The 23,471-nt window shown below is 37.5% G+C and overlaps 1 protein-coding gene across 2 annotated transcripts in view; it reads left to right on the forward strand.

The window, feature by feature from the left end:
• Positions 1–566: 566 nt before the first annotated feature.
• Positions 567–23,471, forward strand: part of LOC112618061 (ceruloplasmin) — a 59,694-nt gene continuing 36,789 nt past the window's right edge. The window contains exons 1-8 of one of the 2 annotated variants that reach the window (XM_025374670.1): positions 567–974; positions 10,202–10,449; positions 12,554–12,766; positions 13,549–13,722; positions 15,325–15,579; positions 16,586–16,757; positions 20,376–20,515; positions 22,816–22,968. In XM_025374670.1, the coding sequence (XP_025230455.1) occupies positions 700–974; positions 10,202–10,449; positions 12,554–12,766; positions 13,549–13,722; positions 15,325–15,579; positions 16,586–16,757; positions 20,376–20,515; positions 22,816–22,968 (1,630 nt within the window). In that variant the 5' untranslated portion in view covers positions 567–699. The remainder of the gene's footprint in view (positions 975–10,201; positions 10,450–12,553; positions 12,767–13,548; positions 13,723–15,324; positions 15,580–16,585; positions 16,758–20,375; positions 20,516–22,815; positions 22,969–23,471) is intronic. The other variant, XR_003118017.1, reaches the window with a different exon arrangement.

Here is a 23,471-nt window from a genome sequence, read left to right on the forward strand (position 1 = left end):
AGATATCATGTTCCATATCATAAAGCTGCAATTAATCACTTGTTAGACTTTTAGAAATAGTCATGAACCACATAATAATGTTTCAGTGTATGACAAACTGCCTATGTGATGGTGGTCCCATAAGATTATAATAATGTATTTTTACTGTACCTTTTCTATGTTTATATATGTACAGATACACAAATATAATTGTGTTACAATTGTCTACAGCATTCAGCATAGTTATATACTGTACAGGTTTGTAGCCTAGGAGCAATAGGTTATACCATATAGCCTAGATGTATAGTAGGCTGTATCATCTAAGTTTGTGTAAGTACATCTATGATAGTCACACGGTGAAAAACGAGCCTAACAATGCATTTCTCAGAACATATCCCTGTCATTAAGAACGACTGTAGTAAAAAGCTACATGTTTTTGATTCATTTTACATAATCCTTATCCTGATTTACTAAAAGTGCACTGTTTGCAGGACTCTGTGCTGTGACATATTGTCAGAGGAACAAAGGGAGCATTTAGACATGTTGTCTGCCCTCCTGGAATTTACACAATGAATGGAAAAAGGCGCAGAGTTATGCACACTCTAATGTCTCCAACAATAACTGTTGACTTTTTATTTTCAGTCAGAGAAGCCTGGCAACCAAGAAGTGGTTTTTTGGTGGTTTACGAGAACTTAACTGAATTGGAAAATATTTGCTTTAATGAAACAATTTACTGTTGTGCAACACCAAATTGTGTCAATCAAGCAAATAAGGAAGAAAGTCTTATTTATAAAATTGCCTGCTCCTGATTTTACTTCATTGCTTCTCAGGCTCCAAGAAGGGGAAAAAATGAAGATTTTGATACTTGGTATTTTTCTGTTTTTATATAGTACCCCGGCCTGGGCGAAAGAAAAGCATTATTACATTGGAATTATTGAAACAACTTGGGATTATGCCTCTGACCATGGGGAAAAGAAACTTATTTCTGTTGACACGTAAGTCACTATTTTTATTGTTTATAGACCAAAATTTTAAATTATTTTTAAAGAATAGAGCAAATAAGATGAAATATTTTTAAAATATCTTACATACAGAAACTGCAAAATGTGGGCTTGAAACCCAGGACACTTGAATCAATCTCCCTTATAGTCCTGTATATTTTTTATTTGGGGGACTACTCTGCTTCTTTCCTGTTGTTCCTGGGATCTGTGTTCACCTCTTATTACCTCCCATGGTCATTACTCCATCACAGATTAGGATTCTGTCTTTTTGTCTGTTTATGCAGAAGTTCTTTAATTTAAACAATTACTGTATAAAATGTTATGTTTATTACACCATTTAATGGTTATTCATGATAGAGATAAATTTTTTTATATCTTTCAAAACATCACTTATAGAAATAAAATATGATTTTAGCAAATATGATTCTGCCTGATATTTATTGAGAGACTCCAGACAGTTAAGTAGGTTAATCTTTGACAGCGTCAGACTCCTAATTTGTAAAATGAGGATAATAAGCATAGCTCATAAGGTTACTTAAAGAGTGAGTACATGTAAAACTCTTAGTACAATGCTTCGCACATATATGCATAAAAAATGTCAGGCACTTATTAGGATGGTCCTCAAAAAGCTCCATGTAACTTAAATGTCTTCATATTTCAGTTGGAAAATCCTCTTATTGAAAGCAATATTCACTACACAGAAAAACAAAAAATGTTTAGTTCTCCTTGAAGTTTTTTGTACAGAAGTTAATCTATACCGAGGTCTTCACTTTTAGTAATACTAATTAAACATTAACCACCAAATGGGAACTTGGAATTCAAAATCAATATTCACTACATTAAAATGTATTTCAGTGGTAATAAAACACAAACAAGCCTAATGACCATCAGCTGCTAAGATTATATCTTTAAAAAATAACTAAATAAGGTTGACAAAGTTTGTAATTATTGAATGTTATTGATGAGTATATACTATTCTCTTTAAACGTTATGTAAAGTTGAAATTTTTCACCATAAAAATAAATACATAACTGATAATAATATCCAATTATTATATTATGAAGTTAATAATATACAGTAAGGAAAGTTTCTGACCTGAAGATAAGTGGTTGTAAATAAAACTAATACATCTTGTAATTATTTCTTTTTTTAACCTGTTTTAAGATGGTATTATCTTCTAAAGAATATGACATGTTTTTACAGCTTCACCAAAAACATTATTTTGCATGGATTCAGTATTTTCTTGATTAAATATAATATAAATTATACAAGATTTTTATTTCCAAGGAAAAAGTCAGACACATTAAAAAAATAAAAATACTATCCTTTTCCATGCCCCCACTCACCACTACTCTGTCATTGTTCATGATCAAAAATCAAATCAGCTTTATCAGGCATAAACTAAATGCAAGACATTGCCCTGACTATGCTTCAATTAAAAAAAAAAATCTTTCATTCTAAAAATCAGGGAGTAGAAGAGTGAAGGAGTTTATTTAGAATTTGGTGAATGGGGGCAGAAGAAATTCCTTTGTTTTTAATTACTCCCATGGCCTGTCTGTGCCAGGGAAGCTATCCAATGAGTACAAGCTTGTTTACCCCATTGTAACTATATTAGTCTCTTCTTATGCTGCTAATAGAGACATCCTCAAGACTGGGTAATTTATAAAAAAAAAGAGGTTTAATATACTCACAGTTCCACATGACTGAGGAGGCCTCACAATCATGGTGGAAGACAAAGGAGGAACAAAGGCACATCTTACATTGCAAACTTTCCCACACCTTCCTGTCTTCTGAGCCCTCCAAGCCCCTAGGAAGTTCCAAACTTTCCCACATTTTGCTATCTTCTTCTGAGCCCTCCAAACTATTGCAGCCTCTGCCTGCTACCCAATTCCAAAGTCATTTTCACATTTTTAGGTACCTTTACAGTAGTCCCCCACTCCAGGTACCAATTTACTGTATTTGTCTGTTCTTACACTGCTAATAAAGACACACTCAAGACTGGGTAATTTATAAAGAAAAAGACGCTTAATGGACTCACAGTTCCGCATGGCTGGGAAGGCCTCACAATCATGGCAGAAGGCAAAGGAGGAGCAAAGGCACATCTTACATGGCAGCAGGCAAGAGAGAGCTTATGCAGGGGAACTCTCATTTATAAAACCATCAGATCTCATGAGACTTATTCACTATCATGAGAACAGTATGGGGGAAACCACATCCATGATTCAATTATCTCCACCTGGCCCCACCCTTGACATGTGCGGATTATTACAATTCAAGTTGAGATTTGGGCGGGGACACAGCCAAACCATATCAGTTACTTAAAAAGTATACTTAATAGCGATACTTTAGGATCCTTAAAAGGAAAAATGGAGCATCTTCTAGTTGCAAAGTCCACCTCTCTTTTTGTCATTGTCCTGTGACTTTAACATCTCCCTTGGCTTCAACAATATGCTACAGTTGTGCAAACTCTAGGTGGGACTGCTTGCTCTGTGATTTTTTCCCCCCATATATCTGACCAGTGAATTTTGAATACAACTTCAGCAATTTTGCCAATACTATGCTAAACTTTTTGCATAGATGTGTGCAGATAGCAACCTTTTGGTCCCTTCTTTGTCCCAGATTTGCAGCATGTTTAGCCCAGTCAGTGAAGGATGATGGAGTATCACAAGACATGGTTGGCACTCCTTATTGTGTGATGACTACAAAGGAGTGGAAATAAATGGGCTGAAGAATAAGATGTGAAAGAGTGCAATATAAGTTTTAGGTAAAGAATCGAGTTTAAGCTGAATGTTGATCTTCAAGGTCTTGGATGATGAACAGGAAAATATGCATTGAGATGACAGGAACTAGTGTTTGGTCACTAGTACCTAGAATATAGAAGACACTAAATAAACATTTCTGAATAAGTTTAAATCAGTAAGTAAAAGATACATAGGAAGATAGGAGAAATCATAAACCATATTGTAAAAACTTTTCCTTGCTCCTCATGTAGAGCGATTCATGCTATAGAACAAATCAGGCAACATAATAAAATAGAAAAGTCACCTTAGGGGATTATATGCAGGGTTAGTGCAACTGAAAACACTGACAGATATTAAAAGACAAAAATGTATAGGTTTGGGGGGGACTAAAAAAATAGAGTTTACTTCTCTGGTATTAATGCCAATGATATTTATTTCTAAAAGAGTGAAGTGGAAAATAATTTCCTTATACTCAATACTGCCATTTACTTGGGTTGGTGCCTTATCTGTCACTTCAACACATCAATAAATATTTAAAGACTTTATAAGATATAATTCCGGATCCTAAGTTATATATATTCAATTAAAAACAAATGACATACATATAAAAACAATTAGTAAACACAGTAGTGTGTTCTGGGCCCATAGTAGGCATTAGTTAATTATTTACTGAATTAATTGACTATATAATAGCCAAGATTATAATAATTCTGATATCTTCAGATTACTTTTTTTTCTGATGACCTCTAGGAAGCTGGAAATAAGTCAAAAAATTTTTAAGCATAAGAACAGCCATCACAAAACTCTTTTGCACTTGACTTCATAGGCTCTCACTCAGGCTTGGAGACTTTCTTAACATAGAGTTCTTACAAACATTATTACCGGGTTTTTCATTCCATTGTAGGTTTCCAAAACAAATGGTACAGTGAAGATGTCACTATAAGCAGGCCTAATGACCAAGAAGAAATAACAGCTCAAATCCTGACCAAAAAACTAGACAACAAAGAACATTCCACCCTATAGTAATCATAATTCCTATAATTATGATCTTGAGTGATCAGGATGTAATATGTATTCAATAAGTGTTCATTTCACTATTATTATCCAAAAAGTTGCTTTTTTCCCATTATATCCCCTGTTTTGGAAAACAAAGCAGCAAATAAAATATTTTTAAAGAAAAAACTTGCACTAAAGGCATCGATTTTACCCCTATTAAAAGACAAACTTGGGCATATTAAAAGTTTAACAAGTTTATTCAAGCATTCAGCCACATCAGTTGGGTGCCCTAGGACCACAAGCAGTTCAATCAGTGCTCCTCTAGGCAGGGAGGAAACTTTTTTTTTTTTTTTTTTTTGAGACGGAGTCTCGTTCTGTCGTCGCCCAGGCTGGAGCGCAGTGGCGCGATCTTGGCTCACTGCAAGCTCCGCCTCCCAGGTTCACGCCATTCTCCTGCCTCAGCCTCCCCAGTAGCTGGGACTACAGGCGCCTGCCACCACGCCCCGCTAATTTTTTGTACTTTTAGTAGAGACAGGGTTTCACCGTGTTAGCCAGGATGGTCTCGATTTCCTGACCTCATGATCTGCCCGTCTCGGCCTCCCAAAGTGCTGGGATTACAGGCGTGAGCCACCGCACCCAGCCAGGAAAGTTTTATAACATATTCTCAGCCTAAGAAATAGGTATTAGACTGGTTAAAGTGGAGACTCTCTAGTTAGATGTTAGTTGGTGACTTCTGGTTGGTAAAGTCTCTAGTTACAGATTAGAAGTTTCATTTTACTGTTTACTACACTGAATTGGGTTTTGGTTTGCTTAGGTAGGAACCCAAAGCACTGACACTGTCTCAGCCTAATGGTCTCCCAATTTATTACCATTCCTTCAAAAATGATTTTAAATATTTAAATGATTCTTAAATAGGTACAATTACTAGCTAAAATTATCTGGAAAATTTAGTTTAAATGACTCATTCTCAAAGGTTGCCAAATAAAAAATAGCAAGCAATAGGGCTGGGCATGGTGGTTCACACCTGTAATCCCAGAACTTTGGAAGGCCAAGGCGGGTGGATCACAAGGTCAGGAGTTCGAGACCAGCCTGGCCAACATGGTGAAACCCCGTCTCTACTGAAAATACAAAAATTAGCTGTGTGTGGTGGCTTATGCCTGTAGTCCCAGCTACTTGGGAGGCCGAGGCAGGAAAGTTGCTTGAACCCAGGAGGTGGAGGTTGCAGTGAGCCAAGATCACGCCATTACACTCTAGCCTGGGTGACAGAGCAAGAGCCCATCTCAAAAAAAAAAAAAAAAAAAAAAAATAGCAAGCAATCACTAGTGCAGTACAAACACTTCACACAAGACAGCTTGTGTGGAAGAGCTAATTAAGTGACTTACATTTCACACTTACCAAACTCCATTTATCATCAAGTTTCTATTTCTCCTGAGAACACAGACAAAAGAAAATTCATCACTAGGTACTGCATTCGTGCTGTGCCAGTGGAGGAAGGCTAGTTAGAACTGGCAAATCACTTGAATTTGTGTTATATACACCTAGGTTGAGTCTCTGCCATATTCTTGCAGTAGTTAATTTTTGACTGTTTTCCTTATGATTCTTGTTTATGGCAGGCAGCATTTGCAAAGTGGTTCCAGGAAGAAATCCTATCCTAAATCTCCAGAACCTGTGAACAGGATGAGACATCACCATCATGATTTATGTTTTAGTCAGTGAGATTATCTGGAGAGTCCACACACTGGAGCTGACTCGAAGATGAAAGGGGCCATCTAGGAGGGCATACAGGTCACCTTAAGAAACTGGGAGAGGCTCCTGGTCTATAGCCAGCAAGCAAACAGGAATTTTAATTCTATGACCCCATTGAACTGAATTCTGGCAATCACCCAAATGAGCTAGGCAGATTTCTCCAAAGAGCCTCAGATAAATACTCAGCCCAGCAGCCTCTTGATTTCAGCTTGGTGATGCCCGAGGCAGTGAACCCAGCCACGCCATGCCAGACTTCTGACCCACAGAATAGTGAGATTATAAATGGGTGTTGTTTCAACCTACTTTGTGATAATTTGTTATGCAGCAATAAAAAACTAATATATTATGTCTCAATTAATGAAGTCAAAAATCCAGGAAGTTTTCACCTATAATACCCGAGTTTCGGGAACCATGTCTAAGCATAAACCAAGAGTGAATTCTAAATTTATGGGAGGGAATAGCATTATTAATATCTTACTAAAGCAATACTAAAAATAATTATCCTACTATTAAAAACACATTTCTGGGTCTAAGACTACCAGAAATTATAGGAGCGGGCTTTTCTTTTTTAAAGTAAGGGGCTAAAAAGAGGGAATGTGATTGATTACTTGAAGGGAGATATGTCTATAGTAATGAGTAGAAAGGAACATATTACAATTGTCAACAGGAAGAACTACAATTAAATGTGAATTATTTGGTTCAAAGAACAGCTATAATAGATTCTTGTGGCTGAATATCTGACTGGCAAACTTCCCGCAAGCTTCCAGTAACTGACCCTTTGTCCCCAAGCTGTGCTGTCGAAATTAAATAGAGAGCCTCTAATGACCTTTTAATGTTTATTTGGAGACAAAGCATAAACAAATAGACTTCTCCCAAAGTGTCACACAGTGTAAAATATTTTCCAATTTGGTTAAGACAGTTTTTTTTACAATAAAAGGCAAGATGCAAAAAGTAGTTTGCATATTGCAATATGTATAAAAGGAATTTCAAATGTTAAAATGCCTAGACATGTTGTACCTTCAGATCAATAATTTTAAAAGCAATTTTAACCCCCCAAAAAAATTTGCTTAGAAAAATTAGTTACAAAGCTTAGGCAATGTAGGTCTTGGTCTTGGTCTTAGGTATTGGTTTATGGCAATGTTCTTCCTATTTTAGGAAATGATTAATACAGGAGCATTTCAATGCAATAAAAGCATTTTGACAAAGCCTGCTATAGTTTATCAAAATAGGATGTGATATATGCCAAAGTGTATTTACATTCAGAAAACATAAATACACATTTTATTTAAATGAAGCCTTAAGAATTTGAGGGTTAACTTTTAACTTTGACCTACATAAGATATGTACCAATAGGACATGGTAAAGCACGGAGTAAAGTCTCCAAATATTATCAAATTCATCTCTCAGAAATAAAAGTGTGTTCAGACTCTTAAGAAAGTTTACCCTGGGGCTCAGACAAGTCTCTGTGAGATTGATTGGTCCAGGGTTCTGGTGGGACCAGAGTGGAATTGTACCTTTGTACTGTAGACTTTGCAGCTGCAGTTGTGTACCTAACTGAAATTGCACTCTTGTTGTCCTCTTATCAGTCATATGGAGTGAATGACTCTCTGCTTTTAATCTCAGTGGTCTTTGATGCAACAATTTTGCTGTTGTTAAGGCATATATTTATTAAGACTCTTTCTGCGCGTTCCTTGCTATGGGTTTAGGGACAGAGTTCACACCAGTGTCTTGCCCTTTTCCCATGCCTACCTGTGTCCATGAAGTCTCTCCCAATCTTTTCCTGTTTTGCTTTAACAAATTGGGAAATGGCAACAAACAACTAGAAGGTGAAAACAAATAGGAAAAATGAGGGTATACCCACAGTTTTGCTGCTCCACACAGGCTGCAAATAAGGACACTTTATTTTTCTAACTTCTAGCTTAGCCCTCCCACCAGGGTGGGGGATGGGCAGGGAAACATCATCTCAGTCATTTTTTTAGTGAATAATTTTATCTTCTTTGGGAATTCGGGTTTATACAATTCAGGGAAATTGGCATTCCCAATGTATTGGTATATGGTAGTGACTAGGAGGAAACGCTCACCATAGAAACTCCTTGATCAATCCAGAGAATGGTGGCTCTTATTTCCAACACCTGCTCACTCTGCCCAAACTCAGCCACCAGGACCATTGCCAAGTGGCTATGCTACCTGGCCCCAGCACTCAGGCTTAATCTACATAGCCACCACCGCAGAGGTCCTGCCACCACCAGGTATGACCTGGAAACAGAGCTTTCTACCTTTCTGCCTCATGGTATCAGAAATCCCACTGCCTCTGGGACTGGGCAGCTCTCTTAACCTTCAACCTTAGAGCCTCTTTGACACAGGTTACCCAGGGGCCCAGAGCAGCCTATCTCATCAAAAGACACCACTGTGTTGGTTAATAATGCAGATGCCTGGGCCCTGCCCCAGACCCACAGAATCAGAATCAGTGGAGTTGTGCCCCAGGAGTTTCCACTTCACTAAGTTCATCAGTAGATTCCTGTGCATTTCAAACTTAAGAAACACCAGGCCTTAGACTTTTGAAAAACCACATCTTTAAATTCTGTAGCAGTGAAAGTCCAGAGCTTTCGCACAAGCTCTGCTCTTGTCTTGAAGAAGGGAAAGAAAAATATATCTCACTTTTACCAATGAGCTTACAACTAAGAAAACAAGACAAAATTTGTTCCTCGGTCACGTTACTCAGCCCCACAAATGTTGAATAGAAATTGGTAAAGTATCAAAGATCACTAAGATGAAAGAAGGCAACACACACACACACACACCCCTACACACCCACAATGATGAGCAGTTTTTATTCAAATGGAAGAGCCTTGGTTGTGGAGGGGCTTGCCAAAGGCCAGAATCTAAGTGGGTCCTGCCAAATGGCTACATGATATTGCCCATGTATAGATCCCACTGGGCTATATACAGCCTTCAGTTGGATAACACAAGAAATCAGTTCAAACCAAATTTACTTTCTTTCCATCTTTTCTTTTCCAGATTGCTATTTTCTTCACTGATATTTTTAAGAAAGTTTTAAGCAACTATTAATGGGCACTCACTAGAATACAAACATTCAATGTTAAGTATCTGCACTAGTGAGGGATTAAAAAACACAGGGATTATTTAAATTCAAAAGTAATTTAAAAACCACACACATTGCATGCATCAACAACTCTAGCTTTGATTTAGTGCTGTTAAAAGAAATTAAAAAGAATTAATTTAGCTTTATTAATCTTACTTTAAGGAAAAAATATATAAACACACACACACATACTTTGAAGTCTCAAATACCCAGATTGATTAGTTATAAACTCAAATTTTTCCAGTAGCTAAGAAAGGTATAAGTGAAAAAATGTCTTAATTAACTGGTTTATTTTAATATTTCAGCTTAAGTTTGTATTCTATTCCATTACATAGTATGTCTGTGTTTTAGTATAAAAATCATGGAGAGAATACTTCAGTAAGATGCACTATATTTCTATGACGCCTTCACAGACAGTTCTCTGACATATATCTGATAAGGAAGCCTCACATAATTAAAATAACAGGGCTAACGGCCAGCCCTCCACTTCAATTTTGGAGGCATCCCTACAACAGGCAAACATTCAACGTGATGTGGTCATTAATTTCTCTAATTATAATGTTATTAAATTATAATGATAATGTCATCCCTAGAAATGATGGCTTCTGATAGAGTTGTCTTCTTTCTCTTTGCAGGGAACATTCCAATATCTATCTTCAAAATGGCCCAGATAGAATTGGGAGACTATATAAGAAGGCCCTTTATCTTCAGTACACAGATGAAACCTTTAGGACGACTATAGAAAAACCAGTCTGGCTTGGGTTTTTAGGCCCTATTATCAAAGCTGAAACTGGAGATAAAGTTTATGTACACTTAAAAAACTTTGCCTCTAGGCCCTACACCTTTCATTCACATGGAATAACTTACTATAAGGAACATGAGGGTAAGTTTAGCTCATGTAGCTGGAATTTCCTCTTACTTTTCAGTAGAAGTGCCTTTTAGCTTCTAAAATTGTGGACTTCTCTCCTGGATAAGACCTATAACTGCCATTCAGTTCTTAACTATTTTATTTTATTTCATTTCATTTTATTATTTTATTTTATTTTATTTTATTTATTTGAGATGGAGTCTCGCTCTGTCCCCCAGGCTGGAGTGCAGTGGGGTGATCTCGGCTCACGGCAAGCTCTGAGTCCGGAGTTCACGCCATTCTCCTGCCTCAGCCTCCCAAGTAGCTGGGACTACAGGCACCCGCCACCATGCCCGGCTAATTTTTTTTTTTTTTTTTTTTTTTGCATTTTTAGTAGAGATGGGGTTTCACCATGTTAGCCAGGATGGTCTTGATCTCCTGACCTCCTGATCTGCCTGCCTCAGCCTCCCAAAGTGCTGGGATTACAGGCATGAGCCACTGCACCCAGTCAACTATTTTATTAATAGGTACTTTGTTTCCATAAAATAATAATGGCATATTTCTCTTGGTTGCACTCATTCGTGGAAAGTGTGAATGTGAGAGAATTTCTAGGTGGACTCAGTGAGAGTCAGAGAGAGCTGGAGCTTCTTCCCCTGTGCCCAATCCTTTCTGGCCAAAGAGTCAGTATAAGAGAAATGGACAATGTGCTTTAGAGCCTAGAAGAGGCAAAAATCCAGAGGGAAGAGAAAGAAGGACTCAAGATGTGAATTGCCTTATCTCTGAACTTCCTACATGTAAACATACTGTGGCTGTTGTTACCTCCTATCCTAACTTTAGATAAACTCTGCCCCAGCTAAGGTGACATAAGTAGTCCCATATGTCAGTCAAATTGTACATGTGCCTGGATGACTCTAGTCACATATGAGACACAATTAACTGAAAAAGTCATCTGAATGTAGGACTTGGAAAACTTGAAAATATTACCTGAAAAACAAAGATAAGGTTTGGTGCCAGTGATCTTATTCTTAGTCCTTAACAATGATGGTAAAAAAGGTGGTATTTTGTAGTGATGAAAAGCAAGGTGAAATTAATAGACCAAGGTCTGAGCCCCAGCCTTACCTTTTACTGGTTGAGTGACCTTGGACAAATTGCTAAAATTCTTTCAGCTTCAGTTTCCTCACCTATAAAATAAAGACAATGAGAATACATAGTAATACTCAATAAATATCAGCTGTTGTCATAAGCAAAAATGCTGAAGTCATGCTACCGTTCATTGAAATTATAATGATCAAGTAGGGAAATTAATTTAAAATTAGATTTGATTCATTATTTGTTGTCTTTTTTAAAGAGATTGTTTTAGAAGGTGAATGTGTTGACTTTTCTTGTTTTTGTTGTTGTTTAGGGATAATTACATTCATAGCATAAAAGGCTGACTGTCATCCTATTTCTTTTTAATACTTTCATGGTTTATTAGGGAATTACCATTCATTTTAAAGTTATGGTAATGGTACTGTGGTTTTATTAAAAGAAAAAAAGAGTTCCTATCTTTTAGAGATACGTATTCCAGTATTTATGAATGGAATACGATGTCTGAGATTTGCTTTAAAATAATTTGATGATACTGGGGATAAGAATATGTGGGGGTACAGATGAAACAAGGTTGGCCTTGAGTCGATCACTGTTAAAGCTGGTTTGATGGGTACACGGAGGTTCAGCATTTTCCTCTCTCAACCTTTGTGTAAGTTTGGAAATTTCCAAAATTAAGAGTAGAAATTTTTTTAATTTTATGGTTAATTCATGGGCAAAATTCTGAGATCACATAAGAAGTTTTGAATTTAGAAGAGGGTAGCCATTTTTCTCAGACTTCCATACCATGACCCGAGTTCTTTACATGCAAACAAAAAGTCATTTTGCTTTCTGAAAACCCAGATACTAAAAAAAATTAAAAATGTCTGTAAAGCTTCTAAACACCCTAGCCATTAGCCTTTCATTTTCCTGTGTCCAAATAGGATATCACATCCCCAAGGATCACACAGTAGATGCTTAACAAATGTTTGCTGAATGAATTAATGGACTATCTGTTCTCTCATTTAAGTTCAAACACATTCACTTTGTACCTTCATTGCATGTTGCTTCCTAGGGGCCATCTACCCTGATAACACCACAGATTTTCAAAAAGCAGATGACAAAGTATATCCAGGACAGCAGTATACATACTTGTTGCTTGCCACCGAAGAACAAAGTCCTGGTGAAGGAGATAGCAATTGTGTGACTAGGATTTACCATTCCCACATTGATGCTCCAAAAGATATTGCCTCAGGACTCATTGGACCTTTAATAATCTGTAAAAAAGGTACATCTTTTTTACATTATTTTTTACATTATTAAAGACAGGGGCAGGGCAGTTTGTCTTTTAAAAATAAGTCAAGTCTTCTGTGTTGAGATTGAGTAGGTAAGGTAGAGAGGTGGTGACTTGAAAAAAAGGCAGGGAAGAGCCAGGCAGGACTAACAGGAGAAGGGATAAATGGAACAAGCATTCATATGGGGAAAATGCCAATGAAGCTAAGCTGAAAGAAATATATTCTCCCAGGGATCAGTTTGCTGTATCTAACTTCCAACAGTGGTGCTGAAGAGACATATGACTTTACCAAATGTGACTACCAAAAAGGCACTTCACGGTGATAGATCTGTAGTTACTCATACTATATTGGTAAACATAATATCATAGTATTTATTTCTAACATCATGAAAAAGACAACGTAGCTCGAGAGCCTGAAATACAATCCTAACTTGAACAATAGTTACCTATAAAGACTTGTCTCAGTTTGTGGCTATATGCACCACAAAACAGACACACAAGTTTGAATTCCAATCTTCCCATTTGCCAAAAAGCATTTAATAGTTATGTGGTCAGCGGATATCCAGATATAGGAATGTCTTCCAAGCACCAGATACTGATCATAAAAATTCCCTGAGTGTTCCTATGTCTGTAAAACAGAAGTGACTGGTCCGGACTTGTGATTTATTAGAAAAAAATAAATATTAAAATTTTTTAAAACTATAAATCACCTGAAAACGTAAGTCAAAATACATGCTAAAAGTTTAATCTTACTAAAATAGTAATTTTAACTCCAGATTCTCTAGATAAAGAAAAAGAAAAAAATATTGACCGAGAATTTGTGGTGATGTTTTCTGTGGTGGATGAAAATTTCAGCTGGTACCTAGAAGACAACATTCAAGCCTACTGCTTAGAACCAGAGAAAGTTGACAAAGACAATGAAGACTTCCAGGAGAGTAACAGAATGTATTGTAAGATTATAGAAGACATGTTAACTTTACTTTTTTTCCCCTTAATCCATTAATTCTGCTAAGCTTATTCCCTCATATAAGTAAGTACTGCGTGTCTAGTCTGTGGTCCTTATAACAAAGCATATTGGATGTGCAATTTGATATTCAGCCAAGTAAATCAAAATAAAAATTCTAAGCCAGGTAAAGCCAGATGCACCAAACTTGTTTCCCAAACTGGTAAGGATAAAACATCAATTATGGTTTAATGCATATGTATGTGACATTAATATATTTATTTATCCACTAGACTCATTCTAAAAACTATTTGAGGCAGTTCCAAATTATTGAACTAAATACTTAAAACTATATTATATTTTAAAGCATTTAACTATATTTAAGAAAATAGTTCAAACCACGAGTTCTGAAAGGTATTCATTCTACATACTATGTTGCCCTCACTGGGCCCCCTAGTCTGCATCATTCTTTTCTACATTTCAGTTCACTTTACTTTTCTAGAAATGCTTTTTTTTACAGTTTAGACTTTTTCTTAATTCTCAGACACAAAATAATGAGCTTAGTAAGATTATCTATTTCTCATAATTTGCATGAGCAACAGAATCCCTTAACAACAACTAGACCAATAAGTAGAGATTTTTGTTTGTTTGTGTTTAACTTCTTCAAAATAACCTGTACTCAGAAACCGAGAGCACAAAAATAACTATACTACCAAAGTAGAAAAAGAAACTAATTAACAAAGTACAGATTTTGTTTCTAACTTTTACTTTTATCAGGGTGGAAGGTCCTCTTTCCATACTTTAATCCTATCTCTGTTGTGTACCAACAAAAATAGTTGCTATAAAAAGATACTAAAAATTCTAGCCTGAGCAGGTTTGATTTGGTACCAGTGTCACATGTGGTAAACTCAGGATTCTTCACAGAACTAATTTCCACTTTGGAAATGTTTCGGGCCACCCAGTTTGAACAATGACCATAAGTTTCTTCTGAGTGTTTCAGGCCACCTTGCATATGAACTTTTAGGTCTTTGTGGCTCTGTCCCTGCTGTCCTTCTTTATTTTTTCCCTCCTTCATATCTCTTCCAATCTTAAAAATTTTGTCTGGCAATCTTTTAAAAAAGCTATTCTTATGTTCTTTTTACAAAAGAAATTTATGGTAGAAAATTGGAAAATTTCTGATAAGCAAAAACATCCATACTACTACTACCAACATGATTAATAACTCATTGAATACTAATCTTCAATCTTTTTTCTATCAATTCTATGTGTGTGTTTTGTTTATATGTATGTATATATGCACACATCTGTATTTACACACACACACACACAATGTGTATAGTTTATAACAAAGACAGCAAGTAGGTTTTATCTTCAGTATTGTGTTCATCTGTTACTATGGTATTGATAAGAATCCTCAGGCTGAATTCAGTTCCAAAATGAAAGAGTGCTGTGATTGATTAGCAATGTCTGACATGAGTATAGGAGGGAGGAATACCAGCATGTGTGCCAGATATTTTCCATTCCAAATTGATTCTATTTATATAGAGGTAACTCTCACTATTTCAAGCATTAATGATTATTAGTCACAAACTCTGCTCTTGACTTACAGCTGTGAATGGATACACTTTTGGAAGTCTCCCAGGACTCTCCATGTGTGCTGAAGACAGAGTAAAATGGTACCTTTTTGGTATGGGTAATGAAGTTGATGTGCACGCAGCTTTCTTTCACGGGCAAGTATTGACCAACAAGAACTACCGTATTGATACAATCAACCTCTTTCCTGCTACCCTGTTTGATGCTTATATGGTGGCCCAGAACCCTGGAGAATGGATGCTCAGCTGTCAGAATCTAAACCATCTGAAAGGTAGGATATCTTTATCTGAAATTAGCAGTCAGCTAAAAAAGGTGGTTACTGGGAATCAGAATATAAAAGCTAAATATCTTTGAAATAATCTGAGCGTTGAACTGGCATCTTAGTGTTATTCCTATGATGGTATATATAAAATAATGTAATAAAAAAGACTGTAAGACAAGAATATTATAAAGTAATGAAATCTGAAAATATATTAGTTTTTGGAAAGAACAACTGGCCCTGAAAGTATAGTACTATATATACTTACTCAACTTTGTAAAATATACAGTGTTGTAAAATCCAGAAAAATTGTATGTGGCAGTGGAAAGTACCCTGTTTTTTGACTTATTTCCATCAAGTATAATTAACTTTGTTCTTTATTTGAGCCTGGCCATCCCCTAGTTTAACTCGATAAATCCTTCCTTTATCTCTTTAACTTAGGCAATAAAAACATTTCTTGTTCTTGAAAAATATTAGTTTTTAATATTGGTCTACTGAATAAATTAAGTTTAACATAGGAGTTCGGATACTTTACTTTGACCTGCAAATATAATTGCTTTTATCAAATATGCTCTGGGCCACAGAAGGCCCAGCACAGCAGATGCACAACCATCTTGTACAAGAGAGCAATAATACATGCTCATTTGGTACCTCCTCCTCCACCCAATGCAACCCCTTAAAATACGTCAAAGCCTCTCTTCTCTGCTTATCTACAGATTTGTTCTTTTTCTCTCATCAAAAGAACTACCAAGTGAAACCCCACAGAAACTGGTACCATATTTTAAAAACACATATGCTTAATATCTCTATGCTGTATGTACATAAAAAACAAAGTATGTCTGTTTTAAACTTGAGTTTTCCATCACGAATTTATTTACAGCTGTTTGCCCTCCTTTATAGTACTGTTTCTATCTGTCTATTCCTTCAATTTCTACTTGTCATCACCTGAGCAGTGTTTACAGGGCAATAGGAGAAACATTGGCTCCATTAATCAATGCCTCTTTCTGTTTCATTTCAGCTGGTTTGCAAGCCTTTTTCCAGGTCCAGGAGTGTAACAAGTCTTCATCAAAGGGTAATACCCATGGGAAGCATGTTAGACACTACTACATTGCCGCTGAGGAAATCATCTGGAACTATGCTCCCTCTGGTATAGACATCTTCACCAAAGAAAACTTAACAGCACCTGGAAGGTAATTCACAAAAAGAGTACTATTTCAAAATATGCTCTCCCCTACACAAAGGAACTACAAAAGGCTAATTCAGCAATTACAATTTTAATTGGTATCTGATATTGAGTAACTAGACTGCTAAATATTTATTAAGGTATTGGGTGTAAGAGTCTGAGTTTGAGAACTATGAGTTTTGAGTCCGTGAAAAAAATTGCGTTCAAAAGATATCAAATGCTTGACAAAGTCCTAAGAAAACACTGAATACAATTAGATAAATCAATTAATTTGCTTTCCATTTCAGAAAACATGACACTGTACAATTCAGCAGCATGAAGTACATTTACAGTGCTATATAGCCATCACAACTATCCATTTCTAGAACTTTTTTTTATCATCCCAAATAGAAACTCTGAACCCTTTAACAGTAACAACCTTCTTCCTCTCTTTCTCCACTCCCTGACAAGGAGACACCTTCTTCCTCTCTTTCTCCACTCCCTGACAAGCTCGATTCTACTTTCTGTCTCTATGAGTTTTCCTATTCTCGGCAACTCATACAAGTGGAATCATACAATATTGGTTCCTTTGTGTCTTTTATATCACTTAGCATAATGTTTTAAGATTTATTCATGTTGTAGCATGCATTAGAATTTCATTCCTCTTTAAGGCTGAATAATGCTTCATTGTATGTATATACCACATTCTGTTTATTCATTCATCTGTTGATAAACATTTGGGTTGTTTCCACATTTTGGCTATTGTGACTAATGTTGCTATGAACAATTGTTATACAAATATCACGTTCAAGCCTCTGCTTTTAATTCTTTTGCATATCCAGCTAGAAGTGGAATCGCTGGATCATATGGTAATTCTGTTTTTAATTTTTTGAGGAACCACATTACTGTTTTCCATAGCAACTGCACCATTTTACAGGCTCATCAGCAATGTACAGGGGTTACAATTTCTTCACATTCTTATCAACACTTTTTATTCTCTGTTTTTTTTTTAATAGCCATCCTAATGAGCATGAGTGATATTTCATAGTGGTTTTGATTTGCATTTCCTTAATGACTAGTAATGTTGAGGATCTTTTCATGTACTTTTTAGTCATTTGTGTCTCTTCTTCAGAGAAATATCTATTTAAGTCCTTCAGCCATTTTTGAAGTGGGGTTTTTTGTGGTTGTTGACCTGTAGGAGTTCTTTATATATTCAGGATATTTACTCCTTATCAGTTATTTGCACATGTTTTATGGCATTTTATAGGTTGTCTTTCACTTTCTTGATAGTGTCCTTTAATGTACACAAGCTACTCTTTGTACATGTCTGAATGACTTCCACGGCCTCCCAGCCATTCTTTCTGTTTGTCTTCCTTTCCTACTATCGATTTTTTACAAAGCAGTACTGTGATCTTTCAAAAACGTCAATGAGATGATGCCACTCCCCTGCTCCAAGTCTTTACTCATATATCACTTCCTCAGAGAATCCCTGTTTGCCATCCATATTAAAAATACCCTCCTTGGAAAGGTTAAGTAATTCATCCAACATCACACTATAATAAATGGATAGCTAGGCCTCGCTCAGCCCAGACCTGTGACTCCTGAAGCAGAGATGTCAGTCCCAGGCTACACTGACACCTACATGTGATTACTCCTAAAGCTGCATCTCCAACTCAGAAGGCTTTTGTGAATTTCAGATTTGCATTTCAAACTTTAGCTTAGTGACATCCCCACTTGGATGAGGCTGTTCAAACTTCTCTCCTCATCGAGTACTGCCTCATTTTATAGAAACTATCTCTGAAAGCTATCTACTTTCTTTGCCAATACCTATGAACTCATCTCTGCCTCTTACTGAGATTAGAAAAGCAGGCTCCTGACTGGTCTCCCTACTGCAATCTTCTATTTTCCAATGCATTCTCCAAACAGCTACCAGAGGGATCCTCCTAAAATGCTAATCCTGGATGCTTAAATCTTTCAAATGCTTCTCACTGCCCTGGGATGGGCTGAAACCTTAACTAGGTCCTCCTGCCTATCTCCCATCTATCTAAGCCTCATTCTTCACTCCTCTGCCCTGCCCCGCATGCTATGCTTCTGCCATATTTTCTAGAACACTTGCTGTTTTCTCTAAGCCTTCTCATAGGCAGTTTCTTCTTTGTATACACCAGCCCTAGTCTCCACACTACACATACACTTCATCTTGCTAACTCTACTCCCCCTTTAGATAGTTTTAAGTAATCACTTCCTCTGGAACATCTTTGTGGCCTCTTCGCTGCACTTTTCCCCAACCTCAAAGAAATGCTCCATAACACCCTGTGTTTATTACACTGTATTATATTGATGGGTTCTGGCCTGTCTTCTCTGCTAGATGTAAGGTTCATGTGGATAGAGATGAGTCCACCTTGCTTATGGTTAAGTCATCAACACGTAGCAAGATTCCCAGCAAAGAGCAGGTGTTTGATGCAGTTGTCAAATGAAAGAAATGATGAATGAGGTGGCTTTGTGCAAGTCAAATAATTACCTTTCTGAAATTTAATTTCTTTATTTGCAAAATAGGGAGAATAATACCGACTTTGTGGTGATGTCACGTGAGTTTCAGCTAATAAACAAAAGCTCCTGGCCGGGTGCGGTGGCTCACACCTGTCATTCTAGCACTTTGGAAGGCCAAAGCGGGTGGATCACTTGAGGCCAGGAGTGCAAGACCAGCCTGGCCAACATCCCAAAGCCCCATCTCTATTAAAAACCAAAAAATTAGCTGGGCATGGTGGCATACGCCTGTAATCTCAGTTATTTAGGAGGTTGAAGTATGAGAATCACTTGAACCAGAGAGGCAGAGGTTGCAGTGACCCAAGATTGCACCGCTGCACTCCAGCTTGGGCAAGAAAGGGAGACTCTGCTTAAAAAACAATAAATAAATAAATAAATAAATAAATAAATAAATAAATAAATAAATGTTCCTGAGCAGCTGGCCAGTGCTAATACACAACAAAGAGTAGCCACTGTGGGCCAGGCGCAGTGGCTCATGCCTATAATCCCAGCACTTTGCAACGCCGAGGCGGGCAGATCACGAGGTCAGGTGATCGACACCATCCTGGCTAACATGGTGAAACCCCGTCTCTACTAAAAATACAAAAAAGTAGCTGGGCACGGTGTCACATGCCTGTAGTCCCAGCTACTCAGGAGGCTGAGGCAGGAGAATCGCTTGAACCTGGGAGGCAGAGGTTGCAGTGAGCTGAGATAGTGCCACTGAACTCCAGGCTGGGCGACACAGCGAGACTCCCTCTCAAAAAAAAAAAAAAAAAAAAAAAAAGAGTAGCCACTGTGTTTTTAAACATTTCACAATTTGATAAAAAGATTCTATGGTAGAATCCTTTGTCAAGGGATTGACAGGGGCCCTTTTGAAAATTTTCTCTTCACTTGAAAAAATAAACATCCTCCATGATTCTCTACTTCTTAACTGACCATCCTTCTATGAGTGGCCTGGAACTGTCTGCTTTGTTTGAGTAACTGGTACGGATTGCTGTAAATCATGGATAATATTCATCTCTAAGCACTGGTCAGAATTTTTCTCTTAAATTAGCACCTTAAGTGAATACCTGCTTTCTGTTCTACTTCAACCCCAGCATTAAACATTTTTTTCCCCCGGCAGTGACTCAGCGGTGTTTTTTGAACAAGGTACCACAAGAATTGGAGGCTCTTATAAAAAGCTGGTTTATCGTGAGTACACAGATGCCTCCTTCACAAATCGAAAGGAGAGAGGCCCTGAAGAAGAGCATCTTGGCATCCTGGGTGAGTCCGTGCAGAATATTTATGGCTGGTATATGCTTCCCATGGGCTAAATCAACCTCAGAAAGAATAGTAACTTCAGGACCTACTGCATGATTTCTATGTGTAAAGTAGGTATGTGGAAGATAAAACAATAAAATGCAGCAGCTAATTACTTTTCCAAATGTAAATTACCAATAGTAAATTCTCATCATTAAAAGCCCTACTGACGGCTGGGAGTGGTAGCTCACGCCTGTAATCTCAGCATTTTGGGAGGCCGAGGGGGGCAGATCACTTGGGTCAGGAGTTTGAGACCAGCTTGGACAACATGGCGAAACCCCATCTTTACTAAAAATACAAAAATTAGCAGGGCCTGGTGGCAGGTACCTGTAATCCCAGTATCTCGTGCCTCCATGCTGAGGCATGAGAATTGCTTGAATCCGGGAGGCAGAGGTTGCAGTGAGTCAAGATCCTGCCACTGCACTCCAGCCTGGGAGACAGAACAAGACTACATCTAAAAAAAAAAAAGAAAGAAACAAACACACACGCGCGCGCGCACACACACACACACACACACACACAAACACAAACACCCATGCTGACCTGACTTCAAATGGTTATTTTTTTTCTTCAAAGAGGAAGGGGAATTGTGTGTTATGTGTTTATGTGACTTGGTTTAAATAGATAACTAAGTTGTGAGCCTCCGCACTTAAAGATGTGTTCCCTTAGAAATAAAATCCAGGCTAGGGCCGGATGCGGTGGCTCACGCCTGTAATCTCAGCACTTTGGGAGGCCGAGGTGGGCAGATCACAAAGTCAGGAGATCAAGACCACCCTGGCTAACACGGTGAAACCCCATCTCTACTAAAAATGCAAAAAATGAGCCGGGTGTGGTGGCAGGCGCCTGTAGTCCCAGCTACTGGGGAGGCTGAGTGAGGCAGGAGAATGGCGTGAACCCGGGAGGTGGAGCTTGCAGTGAGCCGAGATCCTGCCACCGCACTCCAGCCTAGGTGACAGAGCGAGACCCCGTTTCAATAAATAAATAAATAAATAAATAAATAAATAAAACCCAGGCTATAATGAGACAAGCAGGATCTGTCCTAGAGCCCTCTGCAGGCTGCCCCTAGGCAGAGTCCAGACACCTGTTCTTGCCAAGGCACTCAGGCAGAAAAGCCTAGTGAGTGAGCAAACAGAGTATGGATTCAGATTGTCCTGGCTCTTCACTTTTATTTTTCTAGCAGTGACTCAGAGGTATAATACTTTTTGAACAAGGTATTACAAGAATTGGAGGCTCTTATAAAAAGCTGTTTTTTTGTGAGTACCCAATGCATACATTAGCTGCGTGACCTTTGAAAGTTGCTGAACTTGGCCGGGCGCGGTGGCTCACGCCTATATTTCCAGCATTTTGGGAGGCCGAGGAGGGCGGATCACTTAGGTCAGGAGTTCGAGACCAGCCTGGCCAACACGGCAAAACCCCATCTCTACTAAAAAAAAAAAAAAAAAAAAAGTACAAAAATTAGAAGGGCATGGTGGCGAGCGCCTGTAATCCCAGCTACTCGGGAGGCTGAGACAGAAGAATCGCTTGAACTTGCGAGGCAGAGGTTGCAGTTAGCGGAGATCATGGCACTGCACTCCAGCCTAGGCAACAGAATGATACTCCCTCTCAAAATAAAGAAAAAAGAAAAAAAGAAAATTACTCACTGTCTGTCCCTGCTCCCTTCTATAAAATGGGAACAATAGTTACTCAAGTTGGTATAGGGATTAAATGAGTTAATAGACATAAACACTCAGAAAAACAGATAGGAAGCTCTCAATAAATGTCATTTTGTATATTACATAAAATATTTATGTAAAATATATATTTTTATTCTATAATTGGTAATCATTAATTTTGGTCATGGAAAATCCAAAACAGTGTTATCCTTCACATCCAAAACAATTCAACTTACCTGCTTTGGGTGGTCAAAGTTTATAGCACCTAATTCTTGGTACAAATGACACACCTCCAGCCAACAGAAGATTAGGCTGAGGAGTGTCAACATTCTGAATAGTTTTTGTAGATGTGTAAACTTATTAACTGACTTGTACAAAAATGATAATCAATTTCATTAATCTGAAGTTGAATTAAAAAGCCCTTCTCTCCTTCCAACCTTGACATATCAGATTGATTATGGATTTTTCAAAAACCAAGCTTTCCATTCACCACAAATAAGCATGATGCTCCTAGTAGTTCTTGCCAGAGAACACAGTCAAAGAAGGTAACTGTCTTATACATTCTGCATGTTATATACCAAGGAAGGATAATAATTCTGTCTTTGTTCCCAGGTCCTGTCATTTGGGCAGAGGTGGGAGACACCATCAGAGTAACATTCCATAACAAAGGAGCATACCCTCTCAGTATTGAGCCGACTGGGGTGAGATTCAATAAGGACAACGAGGGCACATACTATTCCTCACATTACAACCCCCAGAGCGGAAGTGAGTACAGCACTGTAACAAATCAACAATGTTTAATAACCCACTGTACTGGTCACTTACAGTGTCCTGCAAAAACTGAAGGCAGGAACTCCCAGGGAAACTGCTAATATATCATTTCTAGGCATCATGCCAGGAAACAAATAAACCCCTTCTCCTACCTCCAATTGGTTCATGGAATTTTGTCCTGCCTTAATTGGATGATTATTGACAATCCTGAGAGTAATTTAGTTGGGTTGTATCAATTATACATTTCTGGAGTACTCTGGGTGATTTTTAATTTTTAAAAAAGTTCTTATAAGACTGTACCATGTTAACTTTAGAATATTTGAAGAATTTAGAAAGGTGTAGCCCAAAATATTAATTATCTATAGTTCTATAAACAATCACTCATATTTTTATATAATTCTTCCACTTTCATCTGTATACATATATATTTTAAATATGGTTGAGATCATAGCAAATAAATGTTATTTTAATTTCATAATCAGAGTTTGTTCTTTTAG

Source organism: Theropithecus gelada, chromosome 2, assembly GCF_003255815.1.
Source record: "Theropithecus gelada isolate Dixy chromosome 2, Tgel_1.0, whole genome shotgun sequence".
In the NCBI taxonomy this organism is placed as follows: domain Eukaryota; kingdom Metazoa; phylum Chordata; class Mammalia; order Primates; family Cercopithecidae; genus Theropithecus; species Theropithecus gelada.